Genomic DNA, 24,442 nt, shown 5'->3' with positions numbered 1-24,442 from the left:
TGGGGCATTCCTACTCGGTAATATATTCTCTGACCTCTTTCTACAAGAAATATACAAAGAAAATAAGCCAAAGAACTTGTTCTATGTGAAGGGTTTAAAATGTGCCAAGCAAGCGCCAAAAGGGGGTAGATATTAAAATGAGCCTATAGAATGGTGATGGGGCATGATTTGGCATTGAGGGAGAAAATGTGTAAATGTGTGTAAAATGAAGACAAAAGAATAATGTTTGGAGGCATATTCATGAAACTCATGCAGGAGAGGAGTGTGAATTTGACTCGGATACAGACAAAGACACATGAATGGGGCAGTTTACAGCATGTCTGGGAGAGTACATGATGAATGGGCAATGAAAGCACATTACTAGGTCACTAGTGCCCAGTTTCACAAACAAGGCTTAAGGCTAGTCCCAGTCTCAATGAATGTTTGAGCTCTAAACAATGAAAATAATTTGCCCTGACATCTCGCGTAATATACAAAATTCTCACAATACAACTTTTGAATAGAAGTGACTGAAGCTGAATAAGTTTCTTGTCCTATCCACTGTTGAACACAACTTTTTTTGGCACAACCTTTCAAAACCTTGCTTTGGAATGCAACCTTGACGATACATAGAAACTCCTCAGCAACGGATCTTCATATTTTGTGCTTCATTATCAAAACCCGTCAAAGTAATTTCCTGAGAAAAATTCTCATGTAACAAATAAAATGGTACACTGTGCTATACTTACAGCTTACGTAGTCGGCTTGCTTTACATTTACATTTAGTCATTTAGCAGACGCTTTTATCCAAGCGACTTAAAAAGAGTGAGGGAGCAACAAGCGATATGTCATACAGGAGCCCTAATACATTAGGTGCCATTACAAAGTTACTGGTTTCAACTTAAGCAAGACCACTACCTGTTGATAGAAAGGGCTAGCTTTATTTTTTTATTTTTTATTCTTTGTGATGTATTCACAGAAGAGATGGGTTTTAAGTAGTTTTTTTAATGTTGTGAGAGATGTGGTTGCCTGGACAGAGTTAGGAAGAATGTTCCACTATGAAGAAGTTGTGAAGCAGAATGAGCGGGAACGCGATTTACTGTCCTTATGAGAAGGCAATACAAGACGCCGCTGGGTTGCTGAACGCAGGGATCTTGATGGGCTGTAGGAGTGCAGGAGGGTGTGAAAGTAAGCCAGTGCAGATCCAGGACGGTCCTGTAGGCAAGCATTAGTGACTTGAATCTGATACGGGCTTCGACCGGTAGCCAGTGGAGAGAGATGAAAAGGGGAGTCACATGAGCCCTTTTGGGCTGTTGGAAGACGAGGCGTGCTGCTGCGTTCTGAACCAGCTGGAGCGGTTTGATAGCCTTTGCAGGAAGACCAGCAAGGAGAGCATTGCAGTAGTCCAACCTTGAGATTACAAGGGCTTGGACAAGGAGTTGTGCCGCATGGTCAGTGCTTAAGGGGAACAGACTAAACAGCTGGATTGTGATGAAGTCAGAGCTCCAGAGTTTTGTTCAGCATTAAACACACATGAGCGATTTGGGTCTGAAGCATTTACAAAAAGATCATTTCATGGCGCTTGTTTTTATTTGAATGACAATCATACATGACACATCACAGACTTCACATAGCAAGTGTTCGATTAGCTCATTAATCTTTTATATTTTTTCTGCCAGTCCATAAAGCTGTGAAACTACAATTCAAACTGAGAATTCAGTTTTTCAACAAGAATCTGCAAGAAATGCTGCACTTTATTTCAAGTACCTGTAAATGATTCATAGATTTCATTATTATCATATGATCAGATAATCAACAGTGCCTAAATCCACAGAGGACACACACAGACGCACACAACTTTGATTTTGCTCATATAAAGCAAACACAAAAAGCGGAAAAAAATGCAGCAGACTATCGTTTCCACAACAGTTCAGATCATCCCAGGCTGTGAGCCTGACAGCACAAACATGTTGGAAATTAATATGGGAACTGTTTTGACTTCTCATGGAACACTTTACACTTCAAACAAATCACGGATATTACGCAAACACAAAACTGTTGTTTGGTTTCATGAAATCACTGGACTACAATGGAGCTATAAATATGTGTTATTTCTGTGCCAGAGGCATCTAAAAGACTAAGAAAAATGTAAATGGTCGCTGTGATCTAAGCAACATATGCTGCTGCCATGTGGTTTGTTCATTGTACCAAGTAAAATAAATGTTTTGGTCCCTAAATATGAGTCAGGTCTCTCTTTGTAAATGCAAATCTATGGGATTAAAAATGGCAGAAAACTAACCCCCCCCCGAAAAACAATACGCCTCTTCTCGAATTAAAGTACTATTAATATCTGTAGATTCATGTACTCATTTAATTGCAAACCACCTAACCATGAATGTGTGCAAGAGTTTTCATTGTTTTTATGGTTGGCCACATTGGAATTCCCAGAACAAGACTGCAATATCAGGCTTAATGTTCAAAAGGAAATATGCACACAATCACTCTTTTTAAAGACGTACAACGCCAAGATTGGTCTTCGTTTCTTGAGCTCAGAAGTTGTTAAGCCATTTCCTGTGCTGACTTTCACTCCACTCTGTTAAAAAGCTACAACGGTGTGTAAGATATGCTTGACTTCCATCAAAATCAAAGAATAGCCGCTTCTTTTCGGAAATTCTCAAGAACACATTTTATACAGAAGCATCAAAATTTGGCATTTAAGATGTCGATTAGAGTGAGCGAAACATGACATCATTGGTACATTACATCAGCCAATATCAATGACATCTATCAACTTAAATCTGAAATAAATACAATTTTAAAATACGAGAGAAAAGACATTTCTGTGACATGAAGGCATCGGGACACTCCCTTTAGTCCCAAAGTAACCCAAGATAAAGAGCGAGTGCTGATCTGAGAAATAACAGTGATCACGTTTAACACTGCGATTAACATTGGCTGAGAGACCAGCGTGAAGGGCGAATCAGCCCACAGGGAGTAGAGTCAGGGGGTGTGTCTTATTTATACTGACACGGATATTGTCCAATCAGCGTGTAGGATTGTTCGGCCTTTAATGCAGAAAGCGGATACTCATCTTCTGCTCGACATCCACTTTTTCCAACACCTGAGGGGAAGGAGGAGATCAGATTAAAGGGATAATTCCCTCAATACATGCTCGCTCCATGAAACATCTTTGAAGCGTTCTTAGACATTTCAATGTGATATTTTTGACTTCTGAAAAGTATAAAATAGATTTGATGTGTCTATTTCAATGGTTTATATTTAAACATATTGAATATAGGAATACAGACTGTTATGAAACCTTTCAGGTGTTTTACTTTCCTTTTTGACCGTGACAGCATTAAATTACATATAAATGTGGGCACTATTATTTACTGGAATCAAAGGCTCAGAAAGACCTCCTTAGTACGAGATGACACACCGGCCTAAAACAGCACCCACTTGTTTTTCATTTTAGATCATGTTATTTTTGATGCGTTACCTTAGTGAACTCAGTAAAGGAGATACACATGTCTCCATTAGTGTCCGCCTCCTGGATCGTTCGGTCTGCAATGCTGCCCAGCTGCTCATCCGAAATATTCACCCCCACCATCATCCTAAGCACCTGAATACACAAACCAAGTTCAAGGTCACTTATCACAAACCTGTCTGAATGTTTAGTCAGCTGATTCTTACTTCTTACACAATGACAGAAGGCATTTTAACACAAAGACAGTGTTGAAAATGTGATGTGTATATACATATAGAAAGAGAATCTTGGTGATGACCAAAAGCCTATTGTCAAACGTTTTGGAAAGCGAAAATTGAAGTTATATAAAACTGTGCTCAGACGTTTCATTTTTTCAAGATCCACCCTGTGCGATCAGTCACCTTCCCCACGGACTCATGGGAAAAGGATCATAGGAAATGAAAGGCAGTGAAGAATACATCTATATTGTGCAAACATTAGATTCGGACATGCCTTGATGCGTTCCCACATTGGAACGCAGAATTTATAGCTTTCGAACACAGCCAAGGGTACGTTGTTAACTGCCGCCCCCTAGTGATCTTGGTCTCTTTCTACTCTCTCAACAGGGTAATTTGAGTAGACAGGCGTAGATTAAATCTTTTGAAGATCCCAATCCACAGAGCAAAATTGTTTCATTTAAGGTCAAGGACTTAGCGGTCAAACCAGCAGTTATTCATTGCACAGCCGGTCAGCTGACCACTCATCTGGAAAATCTATAGTTCCTACACAGATGTACTGAAATGACTCAGCCGTGACCCGCTCAAACAGTGTCCTCCTCTGCTAAATGGCAAGAAATCTGGTTTCGGGTAGCAAGTGCATGTGAGTCACGGCGACAGCGTACAGATTGTTCTCGGACTCCCACACAAAGGAGTTCTGTTATACATCATTACACACTATCCTCTCACCTGCAGCAGCTCATCTCTGGAGATCTTATCGTCTCTGTCCAGGTCGTATAACCGGAAAGCAACTGTGAGGAAATAAGGACAACACCACATATTTATGAAAATCTTTCAATCGTTAACAACGACTGTTAACAGTAAACTCACTCGATGAGAAAGCACTGTAAGGGCTGTTACAAGAAAACTGGTTTCTGGAAATGAGACTCATTTAGGGGCTGTGGACTGAAGGTTTTCGACTGGGAGGATTAAAACTAGGGCTGTTGATGGTGGTGGTGGTTAAACCACTTAACTGGTAGATCAAAAGGTTGCTGGTTCGATCCCAGCAGCCACCACCAGTGTGTCCTTGAGCAAGACACTTTACTCCATGTTGCTCCAGGGGGATTGTCCCTGTAATAAGTGCACTGTAAGTCGCTTTGGATAAAAGCGTCTGCCAAATGACTAATGTAAATGTAAATGTAGGGCTGTAGCGATATAATCAACTGCGTCAATGCTGATAATTAGTCAACATCAATATTTTTGATCGACTGGTCATTTTATATGATTTTACCTTCTAAATTTCGGAGCCGATTCCAGTCTTTGTCCGTCAGAAAAGAGCACACTTACCTAATCTAATAACTACACAAGACCACACATTTAGAGACTTAAGTCATGACTGGATATTCCGATGAACCATCAAGTCTGGCGATCTATTTACTGATTTACTGTAGATGGGCTTGGAGTTATATTCGCGTTTTGTTAACCTTAAGGCAACCATGATGTTCACCTTTCCTTGTTTTTCAAGGTTATGCGCTTTTTGTTCATTCATGCAATAATGGTTAAATATTTTGGTAATGAAAAAAATGGTTAAAAGTTAAATGTGGACACATTTATTCCAGAAGAAAGAAACAATTTATCTTTATATTAACGCAAACTTAAAGAATGAGAGCCCTGTTAGGAGTGCTAAAAGCACTGCATCACTATAAAAGAGAATTGTTGTCTAGACCTTGAAAACAGCTACTTAGTATGTAGTGAAGCAAGTTTTCCGTTGTTTATGATGAGCATATCGCTGAACTTTTGATCATCCCGTGTATGTGTCACTTTTGCATTACGGACGCATCTCGCATGAGCACCAGCCAACAGGGCTACACTCCTTTTCCCAAGCAGGAAATGTGCATTGATACACCTTCATTCTACACGTTACTTTGATATGTGAACTGTCTTAGTACTAGTGTATCTGTGGAGGGAAAGATGTGGCGGATTTTATTCGCCATTCCCGGCATGCCCTAAACATCAACTGGGCACTATAAATCGCTATTTATAGTAAAGCACAAACAAGCACATTTTGCCAAGATGTTTTCAGACATGAAAGACAAGATGTTACAGAATGATATTTTAAGGAAAACCCAATTTTGAAATTTTTATTTTTAGATATTTCTGAAAACCTCCCTGTGCGACATCCGACAGGTTTCCCATGATTGCATCACCTTGACTTTCTTCCGCGCATTTATAGATAATTTGACTCTACAAAGCATTTGAAAAACAATACATATGATGATCATTTGCCAACTCAAGTGTTCATGTATGTTCTCTACATAATTGTGGCCAGTCTGCTTTATTAACAGGTTTGAGCTTTTAATGCCTTTTCGATTAAGAAACTCAGGATATAGTAGGATTGTTGCAATTACCTATTATAAGCAATAGGATTATGTCGACGAGTAATTCATTTCTGAAATTGCCATATTTTAGCCTAATATAGACTGAATTTTGTTGCATTTGTATTGCAGTGCCAGCACGAAAAAATATACAAATATACTGGTTAATTATATTCCATTTAGACACCGCTGTGTTCAGTTGAAATTTTTATTGCAACAGCCCAAACAGTTAGCGTTCTATTATTTTCTTTTGACATTTATATTTAGCTTAAAATGGCTGTTGTACTTAAAAAAATAAATAAAGCTCATTGCTGCTTGTCGTTCTGCACTTATCAAAAATTACAAATATGTTTTCAATTAAGTTTATGTTTCCTTAAAACGGCTAGCTTTGTAATTTAAATGTCAACTTTCAAAATGAATAATGATTCATTAAGAATAATCGATTATTTGATAAATTAGTCGGTAGGAAAGTCAATATAAAAATAGTCGTTTAAAACACTGTGTTTACAATGTATCCATAGTAAACATAGAATGTGTTACAGCCTCAAGTTCTTTAGCATTTGTTTTTACTTCCACATGAGAGACTATTGTGGTCAAGGAAACCCCAGCTCACGCTATACTTACAAAACACAACCTCTTCCAGATGACTCTTTAGCAAATACTTGATGTTATAATCATCATCAAGTGTTTGAGTAGAACTCACAGAGCAGTTTGTTCATCCTGCTGTTGAGAGGCTCGCCTGAAGGTGGGCCTTTGTTTTTCTCGTTGTCTTCCACTGGACGGAAACGAGCCAACGTTTTCATGAATCCTCTGAAGTTCACCTGATCCTCACTGTAACGCAAGAGACACAGAAATGAGGAGGAAAAATTTTAAAGATAAAGCATTCTATCTAGAATCTGATTCTACTGAGATGAGTTTTTAAAGGGTAAATGCATAACTTTTTTACACACATTTTCATCAGTTATATACACCAAGTGTGTTTAGGGAAGATGTGCCACTCCATAGCCATGTTTACACCCCCCCCCCCCCTGGTGGCTATTTCAATCATGATATTAGATCTAGTATCACATGAACAAAATGTTTTCCACACAAGGGACAAAAGGCCATTAACTTATTAAAGTTCATTGCGTGGATTGGCATGTTTTCGGGGGCTTGTCGCAAGGATCAAACCATCAACTTTCCAGCAAAAAGCTTTTACTCTACAGCACATTAGCCTGGCTTTGACATGAAGAAAGTTCTTACAGACATCAGCCTGGAACTGCCTTACCATTACATAACATCCATTGGGACATCAAGCAATAAACAAGTCCGTGCAACTGTTAAAACCAAGAAAGTTCTGCTTTTTACAGGCTGTGCAAGGTATCAGAGCCCACAGAAACACCAAGAGAGTCATGAACAAACATCAGGCGCTCCTGTGCTTATATAATAACATAAAACATGATATATAACCAACAACCAACCGATCATTGCATAAAATATATTTTGAAATATGCGGATGGGCAACCATAAGCTAGAAGTCTTTCTTAAGACTGACCACAAAAAGGAAAAGCAAACAAATATGTACAAGGCACAACACATATTTAAAAAGCCATGCAATGATTAACTCCCTTCCCTAGAATTTTGGGGGGTTTTTAGTAACATTAATCATTAGATAGTTTTATTCTAATCAATGTTTGTATCATTACTTTTGCTCAATGTCTATTTGGTGTGCAGTAAGCATTTCAAATATCTGGGTGTGGAGATGCAACAAACAGAAGCAGACTTGCACGATGTTTCCAATGTTACGAGATGTTTCTCACCCCTCTGGGAAGAAGGCATTAATTATCCTATCACCAAGAGGATTTATGGCCAACTCAGGAATCCTCTGAAAGTCTTCTCGACTGATAAAGAAAGAAAAAGAGAGATAGAGAGAAGGTGATTATTACACATACACAAGGCTCTATGGAAACAAGTGCTGGGTACATCATGTTCCCTTAAAAACACACACATTTTTACTACTTCACAATTGTGCCCTTGCATTTTAGGACTTCAATGAACGGTTCTTAAATGACAGTTCTCAATTTAAACATAACAGTTACATGTAACTACTGTACAGCGCAAGCAATCTGAATCCGTCCTCAAACTTCATTGTACATCGATTGCTTTCATGTGTTGTTTGTTATGTGTTTTCTTTGTTTCTGTAGGATTCTTGAGTCAACATATTGTAATGTTTAATACAGCCATGTTTTACACTACACCCAATAATTCATTTGGAGAAACTGTGAGTTGTTGACTTTCTGGCCTCATCCATCTGGTAAAGTAGTTAATATATGAGTGAGAATAACACGATGAATGTTTTGACAGAGCAACTGGTGAAGTAATCCCATAACCAAACAGAATTAAAAGCTGTAGTAAATCATAAGTTGGAAACTAACTTTTCCAGACCTGTAAATCACCTGAACAAGACCGTATGTGAGACGGCGTGGGTAACTTTCATGCTCAGGGGAAGGACACACACCTCATGGCCCTGATTTTTGAATTGATTATTTAAACACAGGCGACATCACTTGTCATAGTCTGAAAGATGTTTGGAGTAACAACATACGCAGCCGGTCTCAACTGAGTGTGCAGGTTTTGTTTGTTTGGCTGACCATCATCTCACTTGGTTTCACACCACACGGCATGTTGTCATTACAAACACACAAATATAGCACGACAAGCTGTGACATTAGTGTATGTGGTAAACAGAAAGAATAATACACATAACAGAAGCAGAAACTTCACTATCGTGTCTGTTTCAAATGAAAAGATACACCGGTACAGAGGTGACCCCAGGTCGCGAGGACATGCAGCGGCTGTTAAGCAAACACTAGGCATGATCTCACTTTGGCAATCACAACCGTATTGTAAAATAATGAAACATGCAAGTGAAACCACTGTAATGTTTTTCTTGAAATTAACATGAAAAAAAGATTTTAAGACAAAAAGTTGTTATGATTAGTCTCTGCCTCAGACGTCACGTGACGCTCACGGACCGTTGGCTAAACGTGTGGAAAAGGCACTTTTCTAGAAACACTTCAGGACGTTCAAAGTCGTCATTGGATCAGTTTCACAGGATCCTAAGCGAGACTATGTTATGATAGATCTGGGTAGAAACAAACATTTGTTTTTTATTCTATTCCATTTATCTAATTTATTACATTATTCTATTTATTAGTATTTCCATATATATTATATGTTTACTAACCCTTTCTAACTTTTATGCATTTATTATTTAATTTATCATATATTCCTTTATCTCACACACACATATTTTATTATTATCATTAATTTAATTATTCACTTTTATTCTTATTTTTTTTTTCTAGTTTTATATTTTCAGATTGAATGAGTTCCTGACGGGGAGAGATCAAACGAAACATGGTCCATAAGACCTTTCAAGCTATATCCACGGTTGAATCGATCACTATAGTCAAAGTTTTTACAATATTGTGCAGCCGTGTAATAGCTAAAATAGTTTTTGGGTCAAAGCTCAAACTGTGAGACGGTTACAATGTTCCCAGTCAAAAGTTAACGCGTTAAACCCTGAGGCGTGTGTGAATGAATGTTAACCATTGCGCATTAATACGTTTAAACTTAAACGCTTAGAGTGATGTTAAATAACCGAGAACACGCAGCTGAAACGCTTTCCTCTACAATCTCCGGTTCCTCCGTGAGGTCAAGCGTTGGTACAGTATTACACAATTCAGGTTGTGTATTGACTGTGTGAGCGTAGTACCTGAGCGCTCCATTCTCTCCTTTATCCAGACTGTGAAAGCGGCTGTAGAGACGAGTGATCTGACTGTGGGAAACTGCAACACACAAAGTAAACATTCATTAGCCGGACACAGAGCTTTATGTCACCTGAGAGTGAGACAGATAACAGTACTGATTTAAATCTGAATGACCTCACACACGGGACACATTTCAGAGTCCAGACAACAGATAATGTGCATTATTATACTACAGCAACACTGTTATTTATTGTCTGCTGGTGGATTAGATTACTGGATTTACTGGATTCCTGAATGTGTGTAATCAACGGTTTAAACCGGGAGGAGACCTTGACCGAGACCAAGTACACATACGCCCAATTACACTCAAACTCAAGGGAGGTCATCTCTCGGCTGTATTTCTCGAATGCATTATAGATTAAAGCATCTGCCAACTTGTGTGAACCTCAACAATCTAGGCTATAAAAATCATTGCATGAATGAGTCAAATGAATGAACACAGAACTTTTCCACATGATCAGGCAAACCATGGTCGATGTTCTCCTAAATCAAATCTTTAAAAAAAAAGACACTTTAACCGACCCATTGGGTTCGGATCCAGTACAGAAAAACATCTGGATGCTTTATGTGGCGTTCAATAACTCCAATTTATGTGGCTGTTTCTCCCTGCGTTTCATCTGTAGAAATATTACATAATCTCTAAAATACATGTTACAGTGGCAGAGAAACAAACAAAGTAATTTCATTCTAAAAACACATTTATTGAAATTAAAGATGAAAAATGATTAACCCTTAAAATGATTAACACTTAAAGTAGGGCTGTCGCAATTATTAAATAATTGTCTCATCATTGTTGCATGACCTCATCGCAACATTATACGTCTATGGAAGAGATCAGACATCACAGCCTTGATCAGTAAAGTAGAAGACAAACACCAGTGTCACACATCAATGTAAACAAGTTTCAAATGACACATCACTGGTATTACTGATCTTCCTATAATTTTGAATAGACTTATACACCAATGTCACTGCCAGGTTGATGCTGACTGTGCTGTAAATGAAACGCTATTGACTATTTTAGAAGGGGGAGGGGCCACTCGATTTGTCTTCCAATCTCTGCATTTTTCAGTTGATATCACATCAAAACATCAAATAACGCTGCGCGTTCCAAGGTGTTTCATTGCATATTCAAGATTTTTTAAATATCAGGCAAAAATGTTCAGACACTCTTCTAGTTCACCCAAAAATTCCCCTACACACGTGTTTTTTTTATCACCTGCAGAACTCAAAAGAAGATATTTTGAAGAACAATTGTAACCAAAGAATGCCAGTAGTCAACATTCACATGCATTGTATTGACACAAGACCAATCAAGTAAATGGGTACCGATGTTCTGTTACCAACACTCTTAAAAATACAAACAATAACAATGTTATTCAGGTTTAACATGACAAGAGGGTGAGTAAAGGATGACAGAATTTTTATTTCGGGGTGACCTTTCCCTTTATTAATATTGTAATGGACTCCTAACAGGTCTTCCCAAAAAGACCACCAGACAGCTGCAGCTCATACAGAACGCTGCTGCCAGGATTCTGACCAGAACCAAAAAATCTGAGCATATCACTCCAATCCTCAGGTCCTTACACTGGTTACCAGTTACTTTTAGAATCAACTTTAAAGTATTATTAATTGTCTAGAAATCACTCAATGGTCTAGGACCTGAATACATCTGAGATATGCTTTTTGAACCAAACAGACTTCACAGATCATCAGGATCAAGTCAGTTAGAGATAACAAGGGTTCATTCAAAACAGGGCGAGTCAGCGTTTAGCCATTACGCCACCCTCAGCTGGAATCTGCTTCCAGAAGACATCAGACGTTCAACAACAGAAGCTACTTTTAAATCCAGATAAAAACACTTGTTAAGATGTGCATTCACAACCTGAGCACTGTGCTGCTTTACATCAACTGCACTTCTATTTCTAATTTATTTTTCTTTTGCTCCTTTTCTTTTAGTATACAAAGTACACTCACATTTAAAATCAATTTTATTGGCGTTTTATTGTTTCTTGAAATCTAAAGTATTTGTGATCCTAAATCATTCGCATTTGAAAGATACGTCTTATTTCTCTCTGTCAATAATTTTATGTAAAGCACTTTGAATCGCCCTTGTGTATGAAATGTGCTATATATATAAACTTGCCTTGCCTTGAAGCTAAGGGATTAACCATAAACCTTATTCTCTGTCTTTTCAAAGGCCGAATAATGTATCAAAGTGAATTTTTATAGGCTTCAGTGCAGTAAAAATGACCAAAGAAAAGATATTACAATGAATCTTTGCCTTTGTGTGACGCAAGGTGCTAGAAGAACGGACTCACTTGATCATTCGGCTATAAGTGGACTTACATTATTAACATTTTTAGATTGAATTATCATACCCAATATCACACTTCGGTTTTTCAAGACACAATGTTAAATGTAAAAAGATGATGATGCTATACGAGTGGCTTGTAAATATGTCCTGCCTGCTGGCTCTTTGTGACTTATTTTAATCACAATAACCTTTGGCATACCTAAAGACAGCTTCTGAAAATCACTGATATGCATCTGTTACCCCTACAGGCTCATATCACACACAGGCACACACAACACATTTTCTCAGTTATGTCAATTTAAACATGTGATGTTGAAATAGTTTGGTTAGAAGGCTCATGACACATAACATGTCAGTAAAATCTGAATGCATGTAAATATGAATAAAGGAGAAGTTCAACGTTACCCATATCCAAATGCAACATGTCAACTTTGCACACATGAGACATTCAACATTATTAAACCACATCAGTGCACATGGCATACACGTGTCCCAACCACAGAAAAACCTCAAACTAAACTGATACTCACATCCAGTTTCTTTCTTTATTTCCTCAATGTCTTCTTCTCTCAGTAAAGATGAAGCTCTGGAGCCCATGATTGCAGTTCTGACTGAAGATCAGCTCAAGCTAACACATAAACTCACCGCTAACCTATAAAAAACCCTCCTTTAAAGATATGACGTGAACTGTCAGCGCTCACACGTGTTCGTCCGGCTTTACTTCGCGCCTGTCTATAAAATTAACCGGATTAAAGGTGGTCTAAATCAAAACTGGACCATTGAAGGTAGAGTTTAGCGAAGCTAAGCTAAACACAGGTCGAAGAACAATCTGAGTGACATCAGCACTCACGTCAGTTCTGTATTCACGAGGCCGTGGACACGCCTTCTGAAAAATAAAGCGACGGGATTGGCCGGCGTGGCAGTGCGTGCAGTGGGCGGGATTTAAAGAGAGACTTGTGGCTTCCGGTGATATTGGAAAATAAAGCAATTCATAAAAATACAATAAAATGGTCGTAATAGAATAAAAATACTGTACTAAACACAGCAACATTAGTACTGCCGGAAATAAAAATAAAACTTTTAAAATACAAAGACACATTACAAACAATGTGCTTTTATGATGCACCTTTTGTATAATCTAATGCGCCTTCCCTTTATTTAAGACAAACGTGTGTTTCTTGACTTTTTTGTGTGTTTTTTTTCAGGGAAGATCAAGGTATGGAAGCAAATAGGAGACATAATGTTTTGAATATTTTGAATACTTGAATACTTGATTTTGAATTATTTTACTTTGGAAACCATGTATCTGAATGTATTCGTTTCAAATTTACCTCTATGAAATTTAAATATGAAATTTCCTGATTTCCAATTTAAAAACCTGAATTTAATGCTCACAAATTCAAATACAAAAAAAAATTAACTTACAGAATTTCAGACAAAATACATTCAGATTGATCAAATTTGATTGCTCTTATTCAGATCTCAAATTTCAAGTTAATACTTTTCAAAGTAAACATATGTCTAATTCGACTGCTCAAATTCAGATGGAAAAATTCAAGTTAAATATTCACATGGTAACATCCGGGCTACCCAGGATAGGAAAAACAGTTGAGCCCAGAGCCCGTCTGCAATTGAACCGAACCATTGAACCGAACCACTGAACCGAACCATTGAACCGAACCATTGAACCGAACCAATGAACCGAACCGACGTCGGTCGAAAAATAATAATAATAATAGTTCGAAAAATTTTTACCAACCACATACTTTTGTTCTGTAGAGTCTGATTGTGCATAAACAGCAAACTTACCGGAGCGCCTTCGTTTTCCCTAGAAGTCATATTCTTTACAGGTTTTATATCCGTGCCTTGGCCTCTTCTTGGATCATGACAGACAGTCAGGTTGTCGTGCTCTGATAGGCCGCCCGACATCAGTTCATTGGTTCGGTTCAATGGTTCGGTTCAGTGGTTCGGTTCACTGGCTCGGTTCAATGGTTCGGTTCAGTGGTTCGGTTCAATTGCAGACGGGCTTTGGGCTCAACTGTTTTTCCTATCCTGGGTAGCCCGGATGTTACCATGTGAATATTTAACTTGATCTGAATATCTGAATTTATTTGTTACGAATTTACCTCTATGAAATTTAAATATGAAAATTCTTGATTTCCAATTTAAAACCCTGAATTTAATGCTCACAAATTCAGATACAAAAAAAATCAACTGACAGAATTTCAGATAAAATACATTCAGATTTATTAAATTTGATTGCTCTTATTCAGATCTCAAATTTCAAGTTAAATATTCACATGTTAACATCCGGGCTACCCAGGATAGGAAAAACAGTTGAGCCCAGAGCCCGTCTGCAATTGAACCGAACCATTGAACCGAACCAATGAACTGACGTCGGGCGGCCTATCAGAGCACGACAACCTGACTGTCTGTCATGATCCAAGAAGAGGCCAAGGCACGGATATTAAACCTGTTAAGAAGATGACTTCTAGGGAAAACGAAGGCGCTCCGGTAAGTTTGCTGTTAATCAGACTCTACAGAACAAAAGTATGTTGTTGCTAATTATTTTTTGGAACTATTATTATTATTATTTTTCGACCGACGTCGGTTCGGTTCATTGGTTCGGTTCATTGGTTCGGTTCAATAGTTCGGTTCAATGGTTCGGTTCAATTACAGACGGGCTCTGGGCTCAACTGTTTTTCCTATCCTGGGTAACCCGGATGTTACCATGTGAATATTTAACTTGAATTTTTCGATCTGAATTTGAGCAGTCGAATGCTCAAACATGTTTTCTTTGAAAAGTATTAACTTGAAATTTGAGATCTGAATAAGAGCAATCAAATTTGATCAATCTGAATGTATTTTATCTGAAATTCTGTAAATTGATTTTTTGGTATCTGAAATTGTGAGCATTAAATTCAGGTTTTCAAATTGGAAATCAAGAATTTTCATATTTAAATTTCATAGAGGTAAATTCGAAACAAATAAATTCAGATACATGGTTTCCAAAGTAAAATAATTCAAAATCAAGTATTCATAGGCTGTTAAATTTCAAAACATTATGTCTCTTATTTGCTTCCATATCAAGGAGTCTAACATTTTCATCAAAGCTAGATTTAGCATCGTTTTCACAGTTTTCCAACAATGCCATCTGCTGGATTAAAAGTGAAAAACTGACTTCAACATTTTTTTTTTGTACAATTTTAATCTTTTTATAAACATAAAAGTATCAAGCGTCACAAGTATACACAAGTACGATATTATCTAAGGAGACAGATGCAATAATATAAAACAACATTTACCAGTCAGAAGTATTTATTTGTGTATGAATGAGAGGAGTCTGGTGATGTCCATGTCCATGGATGGAGTTGTAGTCCAAACACTCATTACATGCTTTCGTGCAGCTGGGTAAACATTGACTCTGGTTACTTGCTTTTAAGGGGGCTCTCCCCACACCCACCTCACTTTGGGAAACTCCTGAAACCTTTTCAGCCTCTGTGTGGCATAAAATATTAGCAAACCAGTGTAACATGCCCACTTACTTATAGAAGAATGGCTCTAAAACAAGTGTGATTTGATTTTCCCATTAAAAAAACATTCTATAGCAACAGAGAACACTTAATATACATATTTTTGTGAAGAAAATACTATGAGAAAAAGTTGATTTTGAAGTGATCTGATCAAATGTAATCATTTTACATTTGTTCATTGTTTGTTTTTACAGGGACAATGCACAATTAAAAGTAATTGCACCGGAGTAAGCTAATAGCTAATTTACATCTGCTGTACCTGGGCAGGTAAACAAATGAAATAACATACAGCATGACATAAACACCACATAAACATCACAATGCAGAAATTTAAGATTTGTAAAAACAGTTTATAGAAAACACAGTCATAAGTGGTTGCAAATTTGCTCAGATAGAAACCACTGCTTAAGATTAATTTTAAAATCTTTGTATCTGTCAATGTTTCGGACGTTTGTAGTTAAGAAGTTCCATAACATGAGTTCAAAACTTTTGTTTAGGTTTATCTGAAATGACTATGCAGACAATAAATAACAAACACGAAGGGATGCGGAAAGTTATGATTTACAGCAAATACATTAAAATAAAATGACATGCACAAATGTTTAACATACAACACTCAGTTTTATGGAGTAAGTAACAGTTTCATCTCGCTTTCAAAGGATTCTTGGCGTGAGAAGAGTCCTGGTTCCAGTTAATTAGCACTTTCATTAGGACAGATGTCTTTTTATTCCTGAAAATAAATAAAAGTGTTTATGGCACACATCTCAGGTTTGATATAAGAGGAAATGTCACTCATGCCAAGAAATATTCTGAGCTAAGTAGTTGTATGACTTGTAATACAACGCTTACTGTTTTTCACCCTCGGCCTGGGCCCACATTCACCCAGCAGAACCTTGCACACGGGACAGGGAAATGTCTGCTGCCGGGCCGGACGGTTGTTGTTCTTGGACGTGGAACTTTCCTCCAGCCATGTAAACCCCCTAATGAGTTCCAGCGACTTTATCTGTGCGAGATCTTCCACTTCAGCCATAAGTGTGCAGAGTGACGTGAAGCTTGCAGCGGGGTTCAGGAAAACTCTGAGGATCAGATATCCTGATCCTTTTACTGTACATATGTGTGTGTATGAATATGTCCCAGTTTATGGTGCTTTTACAGAACAAGACCACTGCTGTGGACGGAGACACATTTGCAAAATGATACCTCCCCATCACAAGTGAATGGAAACACGCTTCTGGAGATTCTGAAAAGCAGCTTTGTCTTACAATAAAGATGGAGAAGAAACAGTCGGAGTCGTTGTGGATGGTCCTGTCAATTCAACTTTAAAAGATGCATTAAGCAGAGATGGAAACTTGAGTCACAACACGGGTCTACAAGCAAAAAAATAATAATATTGAAAGACTGGAATGTTATTATTAAATAAAACTAACCCTTATTCTGTTAACTTGATTTCTTTAGAAACTTTGCTCTTGAATGAGATTTCAAAGCTCCAGAGGAGGGAAGATAATCAATTAAAGACTAAATAAATGCTTTAAACTAAAAATGGCCACTAGAGGGAGCCATTTCACCATAGGCCTACTATTACTAACAACAACACTCATTTTTTGTCTGTGTTTGTGTGGACTTGGTTTTTATATGTTAGTGGGGACCTGTGTCACGTTGGGTCCCAAAATTGAGGTCCCACGGGCACAAAAGCTTATAAATTGTACAGAATGATAATTTATGAAAATCTAAACATGTAAAAAGTTTTCCATGATCTTTAGGTTTAGGGGTTGGATTAGGGATAGGGGATAAAATATACAGTTCAACAGTATACAACTCATTACGCCTATGGACTGTCCCCACAGAGATAATAAAACATGCATGTGTGTGTCTGTGTGTGTGTAAGTGGACCAGCAGGTTTCTCAGATGACACTGTTTGAAGTATATAACTCTTTGATGTGTTTAACTGCTTTCTGTTCTTCCGTGTTTCCCTCCAAACCCAGCAATTTCATTTAGTACAACACACACACATTCACAACACAAATAAATCAAAAATTTGCTTCACTGGTAAATAATGTTGTTATGTGATGTTATTGTCTGCTTTGTTCATAAGTGAAGGAATCATAACCCCAAATAAATCTGTATCAATAACTCACATATGCCTCCTAAATGCTTAAAACCTGTTGGGAACACGCCATATAAAACAAAATAAAACATCAATTGCGACAAGTAAGCACTAGCACTAAAAATTGTCTATCTTATAACTATAAGAATAAGATATATAAAAATAAATACATAAAATAAAGTGATATTAGATTTGCATATAATACAAACATTATGTTTTACGGTATTGTTTTGCTATTCAATCAATAACAATAATAAAGTATATGAAGCATACTCAAAGTTTAACATCCAGGCACGTTTCAAGAATTGTGTGCTAAATAGAATAATACTAATTTTCTTAAATATGATGAAAATAAAGTATATCTTGGTGCAGCAATGGATAACTGATGTCAAACATCAGCCATAAATAAAGAACACAGGACCCTTGATCTCCCCTCTGCACCTCTCTCTCTCTCTCTCTCTGTGGGGTTTAAGGGCTTTAGTCTAATAGCTCCATTAGCTCAAGCCAGTGGCATTAAGCAGCATAACAGCTCTGACTGCTTTAACCATCAATAACACACACACATACTTTACTCCTAACACTTTCTTTCTTTTCAGTGGAGGAAACGTTTCTCCGCACCTCACAGAGGCCTCTTTCAAAGACCCCACCTAGAAAAAACAAACTTTGATCGGAAATGTTTCTGGTGTTTTTACCGCCTTGTGTCACATGCTCATCAGAGCTCTACGTGTCTCTGACTCCATCATCAATGACAACAACTACACACACTGTCTGACAGAGAGAGAGAGGTATGGAACGCCTGAACTGAAGGACTGTTGGGGGATAAACGTGGCTTTGTGAGCGCACATGGACACACAGGCACATCTTACAGACCTGTATTGTTTTGATAGCAGACTAATGATTTTTACCTTTTCACTCTTACAGAAATCCTGTGACATTGCCAGAATTAAGGTAAAAACATAATTTAACGGATTGATGATGTCAGATCAGACATCTGCATTTATCAGAGAACGCGTTGAGCGGCCAAAAATAATTATTTTGTTCTATTATGATATTGTTTATTCTAATATGTTCAACAGATTTGTTTTAGGGTTAAAAAAGTTGTATATCATTTAGAGTCAATTCATAATAATTGTTCTCTTAGTAAACTTGTCTGGGCCCATTTTTCATCCAAGATGCTGCAGCCCTGGTTAAAGAAACATGAATTCATAGCTTTTATTCAAGAACACAAAACGCTGACATTTTTAATGCGGTGTATTAGATCTTGTGTTTTTCCGAACATTGTGTTTCTGTACTTTTTCAAGAATTTTTTACAGGTCCAAATTTTCACTTAGTTTTAAATGCTACTCGAAAGGAGTTTGGCTAATGAGGTCTGAAATGAAACAACAGACTACGTTATGGACCATTGCTGCACACGCACACATACACGCACACACACACACACACACACTCACACACACGCACACAGAACTGTCTTATTTCCTGCAAATGAGAAGGGATGCCAGGAAGACTAAATCTACTGTTGGGTTTTCCTGTAGTTTTGAATGAAAGCAAAGGTCTGTGGAGGATCTTGAGCAGAACCATTCAAACACAGACACGCACACAGACACGTAAGGTTTGGTGAGGTAATCTGGAGAATTAACACTTTTGAAACATTCCCTCAGATCCACCGCCATTTTGTCATCTCCGAGGAACCCCCCTCATCTTAATGACTCGTTCTTTCCAGTCCAAAAAGAGAGCTTTGTTTCTCCTCTCGTTCCTACTGTTTTATCTCTGTATAATGTCTCAATGTGAATCTTGCCAGACTAAAGGAGCTTTTGACAAGAAATGTCTTGTCATCATCTCTCCATTCCAGCCTCGGGCTGAATTCGAGGGAAAAGGTGTGAAGGAGTTTGATTACTGAGAACATTAAACATGCACACGTTGGGTGGTTTATAAATTAGGTGTGTAATATTGCAATAACGAACAAAATCACAACGGGATCTATTTAATATCTCAATGGTTTCTTAAATGCAAAAAGATTAAATGGAGTGCAAAGTTTCCATTCATTCATCCAATTATTCAAAATTCTGAAGAAAATACACACACACACACACACACACACACACACAACATAACAAGAAAAGATCATTTCCCAGCTCCACTGTTCATGAGGTTTGTTCCCGGGGATTGTGTCTGTAGGGAGATGGGGTGGGGAATGAGGGGGTGTGAAGGGGTTTGACCCCCTATATCTGCTCTCTCTAAATCAAGTAATGGGCCAAGATCCCTCATAAGATACTGTCTCAAGCCCTCGGTGCACCTCCTTCTGATTTCCAGGGTTTTACAGGAAACAATATCTATTCTTGATGGAGTTTGATCGCATGTCATTTTTTATGTGAGAAAAGCCAGTCTCATGCATCAGTTCTCATGATGCATTATGGGAAACGGGTCTCTTTGAGAATAACCTTTTTATTGTAGCCTACATATTTGTTATAAAAGGTGAACAAGAATGTGGGTTTATCTGTCATCTTCATCCAGATGCAGTCCTTTAAGTACTTCTGAAACATCTTTTAAAAATATTTTTGTTCGTCAGGTTGGTTTCACTTCTCTCTGGCAACACCTCGATAGTATTTTTACTCAACTTTGTCCTCAGATGTTTGCCTCACTCTTTTTTATAAATAGGCCTATAAATCATTAAAGAATTAAAAATTAGAAGTGAAAACCTCATTGACATCGAACTGAAATGTTAAGTGTAATGGTAATCTTTTTTTTTCACCCTGTTTTTATTTTTCATAACTTCTCTCTTTAGGTGGGAATGTCCTAAATGTCCATTCGTCTTTGGTCCCTGTGGTCTCCGTTTCTCGGTCTCTGTGTGGGAACCGTGATTTTGGACACAGTCTGTCTTTCCCATCCCAAAGCCCGGTCTGTTTTTCTCCGGTCCAGTTAAAAAACAGTCCCGCGCTCACGGGCTCCCGAAGCAAACCGGTTTCAGCCCGCTTGTTGCCTTATTCTCACGGAGGCTGGGAAGAGAGAGGTCAGAACACTTCTAATGGGTTTCGTATGGATGCAGGTATCAAAGGGCTCCCCCATGGCCCAGGAAGTGGTTTCCATGAGAAACCAAAGCAGCTTGTGACAGTTTCCAAAATACATCAGCTTGTTTTTTTGTCCCACTTCTTAAACCAAGCGATGCCGCCTTCCCACAGCAACAGTAAACAGTCAAGGAGATTTAGAATACGATTTCCACAGCAATGTAAAACTAAGGCAGAGATGGAAACTCGAGTCACTTAAGGTGCAAGCTATTAATGATTCTTTACAGTTCCTGTGCATCCTAATCCTGAGACATTCTCTTCCCCTTTACATTGCAAAACACATTCGGGACACCAAGGAGAAATGAATGAGAAAGATGCTCTGTAGTAGGAAAAAACTCTCACGACAGATGCCAGATTGGAGACTTCCTGATGCCCACATGTGTTTATAAATTGTGTGTTTGTGTGTGAAATACACAAAACTGTCCTGCATTAGAGTATGTGTGTAAGTAATTCTCTCGAGCTTTATTTAATTAAAAGCTTGACGTTTGTATAACTCTGTGGGAGAGTTACTGTAACGTGTGACTTCCCAGAAAGGTTGTGGATATAATCATGGCTAATTTAACAAAACCACAACCCCAACTATAGTGAATGATGAATTAACAATCTTCCAAAATATAATAATAATAGTCGAATTAAATACACAAACTAACAAAATAATGAGATAAATATCCGAATGTAGAAACAAATTGTATTTTTATTATCAGGTGTTTATTGTCTCATTTATTGTTTGATTTATAGTGTCCCTGTTCAGTTGATACCACGACTCAGCTTATAAAAACAAAGTTATTTAAATTCTAAATATAATTTGCATTTACAATCAGCAACACAAAACATAATTTACATGTCTAGACTTAAAACAGAAGAAAATGTTATTCATTGCAAACAATTCTATTGCACAGGTTGTTGATAAATCAACTTAAAATTAAGTTGTAAATGTATTTCCATAACCATTAGTTTGTTAACATTTATCCGGTATATCGGGAGGACACAAGTGAACCAACCAGACGTTATAAAAATGTATTAAGTAAAATTAGATTAGATTAGAAATTGTGTTACACTTGATGTAGTTTGTTATTAACTGAAATCGATGAATAAATCTAAATGTTAATGAGCTTTTTTATCGAGAAACACCGAAGCTTCATCGTTCACTTCACTGCGTTGTGTTTAGGGTAGTCTTGCCGGTTCCAATATGGCGGATTCTTTGATGCAATATTAAGCCGGCAATGCAATCCACATCCAAACATGGGCTTGTCACCCAATACCGTTGCGTGTCTTTACTTGGTAAATTGCATTATTTGTCAAATATCAAATAATTATAAGTTTAAACCAACAAATCTTTGTTTAAAAACGAAACCAAGCGATTTTCATGGTTTTAAAGTGTATTAATTGAGTAGCAAACAAGTTTACCGCAAAATACTCAGTTTTTATATTCTACGTTATCGCGTGGCCGCATACATCTGAAGATCAAACCATTTGTTTCGGATGTACAGGTCACTTTTTCTATTCATGTTTGCAAACTTACATTTATGCATTTGGCAGACGCTTTTATCCAAAGCGACTTACATTGCGTTGTCCTATACATTTATGCATAGGTATTTGCAATCCCCTGGGATCGAACCCACAACCTTGCGTTGTTCACACAATGCTCTTACCACTGAGCTACAGGAAAGCTCCTACTTTGCAAATATGCCTAGTTTGCTAATAAATAAATAAATAAATAAATATCAAAACGGGTGTAAACATGATCTGTGACATAAGCCATGTCTTGGTGTTTTGTGTTGGTGCTGCACCGTGCTAGGGGATTGCTTGCTAGACAGATACTCAAAGCCTAGCACCTTAGATTAAAATAATAGATAGAAAAGCTGACCTTATTAAATGTTTAGTTAAGTATAGCCTAGATTTATTTGCTTGTCTGATTTATTTCCTTTCGAAACAGGAAGTTGAGGTAGACAGGCCTTGTGTCTGTCACTTGTGAGCAATGAGTTGGCTTGTCAATCTACCAAAGAACATTTTGATGGATATTTCAATTTTGTTTGTGTGTACAAGGTATTTTCAGTTTTCCTGGAAAAGAGTTATTTTTGTCATCTGTTTGTCGTGGTAGCAATGCAAGTGGTTCATGGTTTTCAAGTGAATGGACAAGACTGCTTTGTTTAGCCAAAAACATTACCGGTCCCCAATAACACGACACGAGTACCCATCACCTCCATCATGTTCATTTAAACTCATCTGGTGAATTTAGTGTCTATATTTACACTCTGTTGAGAGTAACACAAATGACCACATCCAAATAAGTCATTTAAAATAATTGACATTAATGCCTGCTGACTGTATGATGGGTCTGGAAGAGTGGGCATGTTAACATTTGCATGACGTTTGAACAGAGTTTGGCACAAAGCAGAAAAACATAACTCTCTTTCTGTCCTGAGGGTTTGAGTGACAAGCATTCCAGTTAATCTGATAAACCGAACCGATTGAACCATTACGAAATAATGAGAATCTTTCACATTATGTTAATGTTCTGAGAAGCCGTTGTTTGTTGTGGAAGGTCTGATCGATGAACTAAACTGAACTGTTCTCTCAAAATAGTTTGAGCTTCTTGTAAAGTAACAGAAAACACCTGTGAACACAATAAGGCAGTGTACAGCGGCCTACTGTGGGCTATATTCCAAGTCTTCTGTAGCCTTGTGAAAGCTTTGTGTGAGGATCAAACTGAAAAAGTCAATATTTGCTGGATATTTTTCCCTTCACTTGAGCCCTTAGATCTCATGCTCCGTTCTGCACACTGGAACTGGTCTGTTGACTTATTGTGACACATACATTTTAAACCAGTGATTCATTTTTAAATCTGAATTTAAACAAACCAACTCAGAGATTTCACGGCTTTGACAAAAGGAAAGATTAGCGACGAATAGCAGAAGTCAAACTTGTATGACTTTCTTTCGCGAGACACAAAATGAGAAGCATATGTACGTTCTTATGCCATTAAAGAATATAGTCTGTTAGTCGAGTTAAAACGGCTAAAAGTATCTTGCAAGTTTTATCCATTTGTACCTCTAAAATCATATTCAAAATTAAAATTCTGTCATTATTTACTCACCGTCCTCAAGTTTTTCCAAACTTGTGTAACTTTCTTTATTCGGTTGAACAATGTTTTAGGGGCACTTCTGGGGCACAACTTGAGAGTGAGTGAATGATGACTGACAGACAGAATTATAATTTTTGCTGAACTATACCTTTATGCTGAAAATATGAACATAATGTTTGACATAAAATGCTTTTTTAATATAGATTAAAACATGTAGGCCACTTATATAACTGAAGTTTTATTATTTGAATTGTTTATAATTGCTGAAATGATTGTAATTTTTATGTAGAAGAAATATTTCTTTTCTAGGCCATGCCAGTATAAATAATCTGGATTTCTTTAGGTATTAAGTGTTTTTGAGTAGACAAAAACAATCTAATATAAATCTTATTTGGTCTCACAAAAACATTTTGAGAAAATAAAATGTATGTGTTACTGCATTATCAGGAGCATTATTAAAGCACAAGTAAATGAAATTCAAAATCCCAAGC

The 24,442-nt window shown here is 37.4% G+C and overlaps 1 protein-coding gene across 1 annotated transcript; it reads right to left on the bottom strand.

Annotated features, from left to right (window-relative positions):
* Nucleotides 1-1,547: 1,547 nt before the first annotated feature.
* On the bottom strand, nucleotides 1,548-13,001 carry chp1 (calcineurin-like EF-hand protein 1). Its single transcript, XM_056760417.1, has 7 exons — nucleotides 12,695-13,001; nucleotides 9,793-9,865; nucleotides 7,835-7,915; nucleotides 6,739-6,866; nucleotides 4,411-4,472; nucleotides 3,479-3,601; nucleotides 1,548-3,100 (listed from the first exon to the last, which is right to left on the bottom strand). Exons 1-7 carry the CDS (start codon nucleotides 12,759-12,761, stop codon nucleotides 3,047-3,049), a joined length of 588 nt encoding a protein of 195 aa, XP_056616395.1. The 5' UTR covers nucleotides 12,762-13,001; the 3' UTR covers nucleotides 1,548-3,046.
* Between the last annotated feature and the right edge of the window lie 11,441 nt (nucleotides 13,002-24,442).

This window comes from Triplophysa dalaica, chromosome 11, assembly GCF_015846415.1.
Source record: "Triplophysa dalaica isolate WHDGS20190420 chromosome 11, ASM1584641v1, whole genome shotgun sequence".
Taxonomy (NCBI): domain Eukaryota; kingdom Metazoa; phylum Chordata; class Actinopteri; order Cypriniformes; family Nemacheilidae; genus Triplophysa; species Triplophysa dalaica.
This window is presented reverse-complemented; position numbering and strand designations above follow the sequence as displayed.